Raw genomic sequence first — 11,442 nt, forward strand, 5'->3', positions numbered from 1 at the left:
AGGAAAACAGAAAAATGACAAACTTCTCATTTAAAAGGAAACTTGGTGTTTTTCAACCTGATCCCTCTTTTCCCACGTTTTGTGTCTGGATATCGAATGGGAACAACACATTGGTCCAGTATTAAGTAAGAATGCTGCAGCTGTGAAACAGGTTGCAATGTAACATAAATGGACAATTGCACACTGTCAATTTACGTCCACTAAAAGTGCTTGTTTTTGCCACTGACAGGCTCATTATTAGTTATTAGTATTAGACGAGTCTGAGAGCATTATGGAACGGATCCCTACAGAGATAGACCTTTTTGTTCAGCCAGAAACAGCCCCAAAGTGGCCATCGTCAATTCCACCAGACTCCATTTAAATAAAGAGTCCTTTTAGCGTGTATAGAACCAGAGTATTTTCCAAGCCAACTGGGTGAACTGAGGGTTTATTTCAACCAAAACCAGAGTTGGTGATTGTTAAAACAGTGAAAGGTGAACCAAGACGGCATTGGTGAGTTTTATTTTGCTTCTGTTGGCTTCGAACAAAGTATGTTTTATGATGATAAAATTGCTGTTTTTTTAAATGGAGTCTGGTGGCTTTGGTGAAAGTGATCAAGAGGCTGTTTCTAGTTAAAGAAAAAGGTCTATGTCTGTCAGGAACCGTTCCATAATGAGCCTGTCAGTGGCAAAAAGAAGCACTTTTAGCAGACCTAAATTGACTGTGCGCAATTGCCCCTGTTGTTATACTGCAACCTATTTCACGGCTGCCGACTGCAGCACTCTTACTCAATACAAGACCATTTTCATAAACTGTTGTCTCCAGTAGTCACTTCGACACAGAAAGATGGACAAATAGGGTCCAGGTTGAAAATGACCAAAGTTAACCTTTAACGTCACATTTTGACACTCACACATACTGAACACCATTTCTTCATACCCATATACTGACACACGATTCATTCATTCGCACAATGCTGCAGCATGGCTTCGTTTCAAGGCTGTGGAAATGTGTGAAATCTCGGCTCAGCGTGATTCTTACAGGTGTCACGCTGCGACAGAAACAGAAGAAGCGAATTAGCATGCCTTGGAGAATTATGAGGACCTAATCAGGAAATCCAAATGTGAGTGTTTTGCATAGGTTGTATTGTGCTGTCCCAGAAACAGACTGCAAAACAACAACTGCTACGATTTGCACGTCATCAGCAGCAAGCAGCTTGTTTTTTTTCCGCACTGTTTGAGATGCGTGAAAACACCAATTCATTTTGAAATAATCAACTGGCTCGATAGAAAAGGAAACCTAAATGTTAAGTAATAAAACTGCAACCTTACAGAACCTTTGAGAGCTTAAAGGTCACCGAGTTTCAATATCGAGGAGAATCAAGTTGTGATCTCCGGATTTGCTGTCCGTGTGTTTACATGCCGATCCCACGTTGCAACAAAATCAGCTTGGACGAAATAAAAGCAGAGGTACATCAAACACAGAGAGCACGCACTGCAGCAACAGGGAGGCTTTAAGAACTCCGTGACCTCAATCCTGGAAACTTTCATCTCTATTCATGTAGTGGGCCATTTCAACATCGCCTCAGGGTGTATGGGAGGGGGATCAAGCTGTAACCATACATGACCCATAAAAGCCTGGTTCTGATTGGGGAAATAAAGAGATGGAGGCTTATGTTTTGTGGCAGCTTCCGCAGAGGCCGAGGAAACTTAGGTGGTGTGGAGTCAAGCTGCGTAACCTTCATACTGTGTGTTTGAGAGTGTGTGCGACAGACGAAACATCTGTGAGTGTGTGTCTGAGTGGCTCTGGTCTAAATGCAAATTAAGTTTACACCTCTGGATGAAACAAACTTCACGGTCAATCCGGTAAAAGCCCATAAACTCTGACAGTTTAAGCACGTTCACGAGGTGTAAACACAAGAGCTTGAGAGGTTTTAAAAGAAAAAAGGCACACATGCGGCCATGCACGCAGACACACACAAGTTGAAACACTCAAACACCCGCACAGTCACATGTTGCACGTACACAAGCATAAAATTGGACATATAAAACAGTTTAGCACAGACACATTCGGAACAACAACGAAAAAAAAAAAAGACAAAATGAGAAAACAGAAAATCAATAAAAGGAACAGCATTGCACTTTGTCCCTGGATATATTTCTGTAGGTTCCATTGGCTTTCCTGAGCTACAGCTACAGATCTCCTGTCCTTCTGATTCTTCTGATTTACTTCACTGGACTCGGTGACAAAAGAAAGAAAAACAAAAAGAAAAGCACGATACAAATACCTTAACATTCTTAGTTTTATCCTCCACCACCACCACTTGATCACTGTGCACACGGTGCAAAGAAAGTTTCTACAAGCTGGTAGCATCTCCGTGCCAACTGTTTGGAGCGAGGAATGCTTATGATGCTAACAAACCACTTTCGGGGAAGCTGAGACATAAACAGCTTTAGATGTTTGTGTCTGATTAAGAGATGCTGTTGCCAGTTGGTACTGAACAGACAGATCAGTGAAGGAGAGGTAAAAATAGTTAAGGTATTCATCATCTTAAAGGAATATGTTACCCACAAAATGGCCATGTGTGTATCAGTTACTCACCCTGTGTCTCCGGTGAAGAAGAATGAAGAATCCAAACAAGGATGACTGATAAATTGATGTTTAACAACCGCAAAACTATATAAAACATCTGTTTACAAACTCTTTCACAACTTGTGCAGCATAATGCAAGTCTTATTTACCCAGTGGTATGCTCAGTGCTTCCCAAACACCTTAATATTTCCTAATATTACCTTCAGCATCCGAGTAACGTAAGTAGCCAAGCGTGTGCATTTGAACTCTGCTCTTGCATTCCATTGAGCAGAAGTCAAACACACGCTACTTGTCTGTGCTTGAAATTGTTTATGTAGAGTTTTAGTGTGTTAGTATCTGTGGTTTTAGAGAAAATATATGTTTTGGGAAGTACTGTGCGTATAACTGAATAAATGAGAAGTGGATTACACTGAAGGAGTTGTGTGAGAGTTTGTAAGCAGGTGTTTTGACATAGATTTGCTGTTGTTACACATGGTTCCCTTGTTTTTGGATTCTTTGTTCACCGTGGAGGCGTGCCAGAGAAAGTTTTTCTCGCAAATTCAACGTGAAACAGAGTGAGTATTAGATATACAAATGATTATTTTGTTGGTGAAGTACTCCTTTAAATTAAAAGCAAGGACCGAAATTCTAAAAGAAAGCTTTCTTGAGTGAAACTGCACGATACTAAAAATAAAACTGAACAACCAGACAAATCAAACTTCATTTTGAGCAAACAAAAATGAAAATAAATTAAATATCACATTCAAAATGGCTAAACTTACGATCAGCTCTACGTTTCAACATTAAAGGAGCTGAATGCAACATTCGGAGCATATCGATGATTCAGAATCTGGGGTGGGATTATCTGCACACGGCTGAGCCAAGGATTAGCAACTAACCGTGCTAGCTGCTAACTCGATAAACGGTGCTAACGACCGCAAAAGTGCTGACAGAGCTAAGGGTGCTGACCAGAGGGTGGTTGCTACGCTTCCACCACAATGCTGTTCCGTTATTAGCAGTAACCAGCATGTGAACGCATTGCAGGGTGAAGTTGATTAGCTAGCCGGTGGGATACACTTGCAGGGAATCACATGCACACACGGCCGGACTGTCTATCACAACATCAAACACAGAAGCTCAGACTACAGCACACTCAGAGGGAGCGTGACTTCATTCTCTGCTCAGGACGCCATCACTCCACTGTATCTTTACACAGCAAATCGTTTGCTTCTATATTAATACTCTGAATGTCGCATTCAGCGCCTTTAACATGACATTAAACTTGTTGATTTTCTTCACTTTGACACAGCTTTACATTGGGATACTTCCACGCTGATAGCATAGTGCTGTTGGCTGCATGAAACATTACAAAGACACAGTCTTCTTCCTTCAGTCTAGCACCGGTGTCACACAGATGGGGGGGGGTCTGCTGATGCGAGGCACCTTGCTACACCAGCGTCTTCGTAAGTGCTGTGCAGAGCAAAAGCTGATGACAAATGCACAGGTGGCGTACAAGGTCCCCCAGCAAGCCAGAGCTGATCTGTTATTTTTTTTCTTTCTTTCAATTTTGCTTCTTGGAGTGCTGTTTAGTCAAGCTGAAGCAGCAGCTTTTCAAAAATACATTTGGCTTATTGGCAGACAGACATCAAGAGAAAAGCAGAGAGAGCATGCTGGGCGATGATCATCTCATGTTTACTTACTGTTCTGGTGGACAGAGCTGCGAGGACACACAAATGTACCAGAAAACTGTCTCTTCTTTTTATAGGATTAATTAATTGGCAAATCAGTGTTTGTCGTTTTGGGCAATTTCCCAGGTAGAATTTTGCTATACATTCATAATTATGGCATCTTCAGTCAATTAGTTTTTACAAGGCAGTCAGACTCTTTAAGCTTGGAGCAACTGGCCCGAGGAGTTTTATCTTGGCAAGGCTCAGGGGAGACGGACATTAGCCAGAGGAAGATTAGATGTGTCGGAGGAGGCGGTACAATGTGGACGGAATAACAACAGTTCAAGTAAGTTCAGACACGTTCTCCATGTGGAAAGAGTTCAAGAGGTCCTCCGAAAAGCAGCCTGAGGTGCTACCGGCTCTGACAACATTCAGTCTGCTCCTTCATACGTTGGGAGAATCACTGTGGGTACGTCTCAAAATTTGCTGTCCCTTCAGAAATGGTGGGTTGGAGGTTCTTTAAGTTGTTCTTTAATTTCCTCTCTCCAGCGACATGGTTGGGTCACTTCCTCCTTACTCCGTCCTCAGGATCTCTCTGCTGTTTTATGAGCCGCTCGATCTCAGCCCCAAGAGTCTGCAGATTCTCCTGTAAAAGAGATTTAAGACTTTTAGACTTTAAATCACCATTTATGTGAGGATACATGAGAGGGACTGGTGTGCTCTGGCTGTGGATCAGCAGCAATAAAGAAGAAGCTCAAGCATCAGGGGTTTTCTTGCACAGAGGATTATGAGGCAGCCTCCTCTATCAAAGTTTGTACCATCTCCAGCCTTCGACAAAACTCTGACAGGTGCCTTCATATTTTTCTAACAAGTGCTGCACTTGGAGGATTTCTGCCATTTGTAAGTGCTACGGCGAGATTACACCAGTGTGGTGGTACTGATTGTAATCAGCACAGTGCACCAGGAAGAGGCACTGCCAAAACTGCCAAAGAGGAAGAAAAGAGACGTCTGTTTTTGGCTGGACCGCAGCAAAGCAGTTACCATCACTATAAACGTGAAAGAAAGCCAACAAGATCATTATTAGCCTCCTTCTCCCTGCCGTTGGATGTTTAATATAGTTTTATCTTGCAAAAGGGCACTTACAAACACCGTTGCAAATGACAGTTGGTGTTTGAGAACGCAGCTCTATGCAGTTAGCTTTAGTAGTTCCTGGATCAACAACGCATAAGCAAAATATTCAACTATAGTAAAGTATACAACAAGCTACAAATTTCCATCACAACAAGCCGTCCCCTGAGCTCGGCAAATAATGTTGCTCTCTATGTGCAACCAGCTACAAGAAGTGTACACAGGGACCGTCTACAAAGTGCAATACTGAAAAGAGATAACTTATGACATAACAGTTTCTCCAAAATTTCACTGGCTGTTTTTGGGGCTGTTGCGGCCTGAAATGCCTGATTTCACCGCAGCTTTTCGAGAACACTGCGATGCATGTTGCAATGTTTATAGGTACTTTCTTGCAATGAATTTAAAGAGACAAGTGAAAATTGCAAAAATAGTTGAGATGCTGACACGGAAACAGGGCTTATTACTACAAGCATTTAGTGTTTCACACAGAATTAAAATCTATTTGTGATGGCGGGGGGCTAATCGCTGACCATCAGCTTTTGCTCCCATTCGACGCAGAGCTGAGGGACCGTGTCTGTGAACCGCTCTCCTCCTGCCCTCTCTGCTGAGCCAGCACAAGCTAACACTGCACCTCATGATCGCATTACTACTCGCCATATTTTGCCACTTTGGTCAAAGCAGTGGTTAACATAAGCCGTTAATCACACACCAATACCAAAACAGCATTAATCTATTGGAAAACCTGTTGATAACAGTTGGCTGACGTTAACTGTGTGATGCTAACAGTCAGCCCTGTCACTGTGTGTGTGTGATTCTGTCGCAGTCACAGAGCTCCGATCCCACGGCAGTCTCATTATAAACACAGAGAGACAGCGGGGGGCTGAGGGAATCAATGCACTGCACGCAGCTCTACAATGAAGTGACATTTTACCCGTTTTAAAGCAACAAACAGAATTTGTTTCGAGATGATACATGTGTTGTTCAGAGTGAACTTTGCGGTAAAGGTGCAATGATTGGACAAATTTGCAAGGTTGCGCAAACTTCACAGGGATTGGCTGAATTTGCTTTAATTGTCGTGACTACAACATCCTGGAGGAACAGATAAAAATATTCAATAACCTCAATCCTATACAGTGTAATGTCCCAAAAATCACTTCACACACCAGTGGGCTCCTTTTGGTTATACTACAGCGCTTCTGTATAATTTTGAAGAATTTCTATTGGAACAAAATGACAAAATAATGAAATAATTACACTCTTAAACAGCGTAGTGGCACCAAATCACTTCACACACATAACTGTTAGAACTCCTTAAATAAGTTGTTTGTAATAAAGAAAAAAAAAGAAAAGTTTGTTTGAGCCGGTTAAAGCCACAGTGCACATGCACAAGATCAACCTCAGCCTCATTTTGAGACAGGAATAACCCTGAGCATCTTTGCCTTTTTTCCAGCCATTTCTAAGCAGAAGTATTTTGAGTAGAAAACATCTTAAAGAGAACAAAAAAGGGCAATTAAAAGAATAAGTGACTTTACCTGTTTTAGTAATAAGAGCCAAAACAATGCACAGAAATAAAGTGGTTCTATTAATATTTCTTTAAAAAACTGAAAACAATCATCACAAGCTTGAAAATGGCCAAAGCTAAATTATCCAGCACAGTGAGTGTGAAGCCTTTTTTTGGCTTTCTGAGAGCGTTTTGTTTTATTGTCATTTTATTGTCCTCAGGTTGAGTGTTTTTATATCATTACTTCCTGCTCACTGCCAATCATCTTTCATCCACAGAAAGAAAAGCTGCTGCCACAAAGTCCTCCCACGTAACAATTCATTGCTGCATTTATGTTTTTACGTAGGCTTCATAACAACATAAAGACAATGTGAAGGTGCTTGTTTGCAAAATATGAGTATATTATTAAAGCATCTAATGTGCTGACATGAACAAAAGTGCAAATGGAGCAAAAAGACAAAGAAACAGTAACAACACACAAAGACAGGATGATGACACGTTTTGAGCATTTGCCTTGTTTATGTGGGCGCATCAGAATATTTTAATTTTTTACCTCTTTTATTTTTATGTTGGCCTGTTTGGAAGCAGTTTTTTCGCCCACTGTATTTGGCTTGGATCCAAGATATGTTTGACACTTTCCAGAAGGTAAAAATAGTGAGAAATAGGTCAGTTGTGTTGCAGCATGTACTGCACACTGATTGAGGAAACAGATACAATAGTGAATGGGTTGGAACTGATTCAAAATCTAGACCCATCTACTTTCATAACTCATCAGATGTGTACATACTCCAGCTGGGTGGTTAATGTAAACTTCTACCAAGGTAAATCTGGGACCGTGTATGTTTCAGGTAATGGAAACTAGTCTAGTGTGAATAAACTTTAATCTTTTAAATGCAGTTTCTTCATACATTTATTTGTTTGCGCCCTGTCATTTTCTGTTGTTGTTGTCTTTCAAATGCAATTTTAGTGTTTTCATAAAGTCTTATGTTTAAAGGTCCAGTGTGTATGATTTAGTGGCATCTAGTGGTGAGGTTGCAGAACTGAATCTCCCATGTGTCTTGAGTATAGCAGAACTTAAGTGGCTGGTGCGAAAACAGAAATGGCCTTATCTAGAGCCAAGGTTTGGTTTATCCACTCTGGGCTACTGTAGAAACAACAGGGCAGACTCCATGGGAGAGGACAAGGGGGTCTCATTCATGAAACCGTGCGCAGGATCCATACTAAAAAATGTACATATGGACAATAACCAGGCTTCCACCTCATCGTCTGTATCGCCAATTTCCCATCTCCAAAATGTTCACAAGCATGGGTCAAAGTTTCTACCATCAAGTCTGTTTTTATAGATCACAACTTCTGCGTGGGAAGTGGATTACGCCTCATTCAGGCCTTGTTTTCTACGTAGGGCTGCAACTAACGATTATTTTCATTGTCGACTAATCTGTTGATTATTTCTTCGATTAGTCAACTAATCATTTTATCGAAAAATGTGTTAAAATGTTGAAAATGTTGGCCTGTCTCTCCCTAACCCCAAAATTATGTCATCTAATGTCTTGTTTCGTACTCACGCGAAAGGGTTTTAGTTCACCTTCATGGGAGAGTGTGTAAAGCTGCCAATATTTGAACGTAACAAGCTGCAATAAGAGTATTTTGGGGTACTTTTATAGTACTTTTCTATGAAAAATGACTCAAACCGATTAGTCGACTACTAAAATAGTCACTGATTATTTTAATAGTCGATTAGTCATCCATTAGTCGACTAATCGTTGCAGCCCTATTTCTGCGTACACGATGTTTATAAATGAGACCCCAGGACTCCATGTAGCGTGCCAGGCTTTGAAGCCAATTTTCGTTGGGGCCGAACAGTTTAATTACTACTCAAGAGTCTGACACATGATGACATTGGGCCCAGAGATATTTTTTCCAGTGGACTTACACTGGGAAAGAGATGTCAGTAATTCCGTGGATACATTTTTAGGCGTCACAACCCCCACAAAATGACTCTTTCTACAATCAGGATTTGATCCGTTCTGCCCGATAACATTTGGAAAGTCTAGAAGAGCAGCAAGATTAAATAATTTTATCCCCATTCAAGTTAACAGAATTGCGAAACAGGAAGTTGCTGGTTTGGCGGGCAGAAGTCTCTCGTGCGCCTGCTCTATGGACCCAATGATGCGGAAGCAGTGCCGATCATGTGGGTAATATCATACCGCGGAAATTAAGCTTTATTGGTTGTGCCACAAGCACAAGGAATCTTGTTTTCAGGTTATGATAAACTAATGAAAACATAGTTACGAATACTGTATACCAATTTTGCCAATAGACGCCCCTAAATCCTACACACTGGACCTTTAATGTATTCCTATGCCCCTGTAAAGCACTTTGAAATGCCTGGTGTCTAAATATTGCTATATAAATAGACCTGCCTTGCCTAGTCACCACAGGCTGCTGCCGCCCTGGCACTACATTTCCTTGTGGATACAGTGTCTCATCTGGCTACATCACCTCTTCAGACAGGCTGCTGTTATAAACCAGGAACTGAGAGGTGGAACAGATCCTTATTCAATTTAATTATCCAAAGACCCTCAGGTGAAGAGGCAGGACAAAGCTCACACACACAGGAGCTGAATGAGGATGAACACTGTGAATATAGGCTTAAATAAACTATTTCAGATCGTGAACTGGTGAGGAGGAGAAAGACGTCTCAGTTACAGTGGGGCACAGTTTCCTTACTTAGCAATAGCATCAATAATGCAGGTTGTGAATTGGATCGTGATTTCATGTCATCTCTCTATAAACTGAAATGGTTGAGAGACGCCTTGACGAGCACACTGCGCTGAGAGGACTGACAGCTTGTCAGATGAAATGAAAAGTCACATACAGACAATATGATACATGCTGTGGCTGACGTTAAAGGTTTAGGAGATACGACCTAAACATCTGACTATCTCAGTGAGGAAAAACTAGCAAGTGGCTTGACATTCCCTTTGCTCTGATTAAACCCCCTTATATATCGTTAGTATTATGTTACTGTCCTTGTTCTGTTTAAGTAAAGCTCTTAAGACACTTACTTGACAACATTAGTAATGATTAAATTCGATTTAAGTAATTTATGTAAACAAAACATATCCCGTTTCGTAAATTTGATGGTTTACTTTTATATTTTTAAGCCTTTTGTGACTTAATTCAACAAAAATATACATTATTAATCAAGATTAGGTATTAGAAATTCATTCAAATTAGTTTCCCTGTCAAGAATTTAAGCAAATGGTGGGATTTCCTTGAAAAATATAGAGCAAACACAACAAAACACAGTGGTTATTTGCATCAGGTTTGTTGCAGTTAATGCATAAAGCCGTGAAATGATTTGTTTTAGACGAATAGAGGCAAGTCATTAAAAAAATGTTATGTTAAAAGGAACCCAAAAATAGCAACTGCTTATGCACGGGGAGTTTGGCTGTGTTACCAGTGAGCATGATCACTTTGCAGGGCCTAGGAACTAAATGAGGCTCTGCATCAGTAGTCTGCATGAGCAGCTCTTGCACTGTACAAAACTGTTACAGTGGAGGCACCCAGGGATCCTGCAGTCTTCTGGGCTGGTGTAGGTGGGAAGACTTTTAAAGTGGGCTAAATTTCCGTATGAAAAAAATCTAATGCTAAAAAAAGTCATTATTATTATGTAAGCATAAGCTTGGGACACTAATACAGTAGGTCATGTGACTATAAAGAGAGGAATCTCTGTCTGTATGTGTGTCCTTCGCATATCTGGAGAACAGTTCATCCAGTTTATTTCACATATAGCAGATATCCTGCTGAGGACCCAAGGACGTGCATTGTGAAATTTGGTGCAGTTTATACACCCGACACGTTCCGATATTAATAAACTTTGAATAAATAGGCAAACAGAGCACTGAGTCTCTGCAGCAGCGAGGGTGGAGCTTAAGGGCTCTGTGGAGTTGAGCATGTCGTCCACTGTTCACTGACTGGAGCTCAGTTTTGCTGCTGGATGTTGCTGGATATACTGATGTCGCAACTGAACTCTTCTTCACTCCCCTGGAGTCAACAACACGAGCAGATGGCCTAAGGGAACAGAGCCAGTCTGCCATTGCAACTCGAAGTGTGTATGTTTGCATACTAATACAAACAATAGCGTAACGGTAGGCAAACTCCATTCTGTACCTCATAGCCGCATGTCGAAGCAAGCAACTAATATGCCTATTTGTGTACCACCAGTATTTCTGACTCCGAGCAGCCACAACTTGGGTGTGTTTTTCTTTGCCTTATGACAATCATGTTACCACAACCAAAATACCTCCACAAATAAATCTGTGCTCTACTTTATAACCAAGGTGATTATGTGAAACCAAGCGACTCAGGATGCTTTCAGACCTAGAGTTGTCTTGCTTTGGTCTGAATCAGGGACTGATTTTGTAACAAAGTTGCATAATTGCCTAGAGCTGGTTCGTGTTCTCACGGCAGCATTTACAAGCGGACCAGATCAAATGCCTTGTGCGAGAAAGCTGCTCTTGATTGGTCAGAATTTCCATGTGGGAAAAATCCAGGAAGTAAACAAAACGTTGAAGAAGAGTACACTTGCAA

General features: G+C 41.1%; 1 protein-coding gene across 2 annotated transcripts in view; it reads right to left on the reverse strand.

Moving 5' to 3' along the window:
• Positions 1-497: 497 nt before the first annotated feature.
• Positions 498-11,442, reverse strand: part of ccdc186 (coiled-coil domain-containing protein 186) — a 38,465-nt gene continuing 27,520 nt past the window's right edge. For both annotated transcript variants that reach the window (XM_050059861.1, XM_050059860.1), the window contains exon 16: positions 498-4,863. In XM_050059861.1, the coding sequence (XP_049915818.1) occupies positions 4,780-4,863 (84 nt within the window). In that variant the 3' untranslated portion in view covers positions 498-4,779. The remainder of the gene's footprint in view (positions 4,864-11,442) is intronic.

Source organism: Epinephelus moara, chromosome 13 (assembly GCF_006386435.1).
Source record: "Epinephelus moara isolate mb chromosome 13, YSFRI_EMoa_1.0, whole genome shotgun sequence".
In the NCBI taxonomy this organism is placed as follows: domain Eukaryota; kingdom Metazoa; phylum Chordata; class Actinopteri; order Perciformes; family Serranidae; genus Epinephelus; species Epinephelus moara.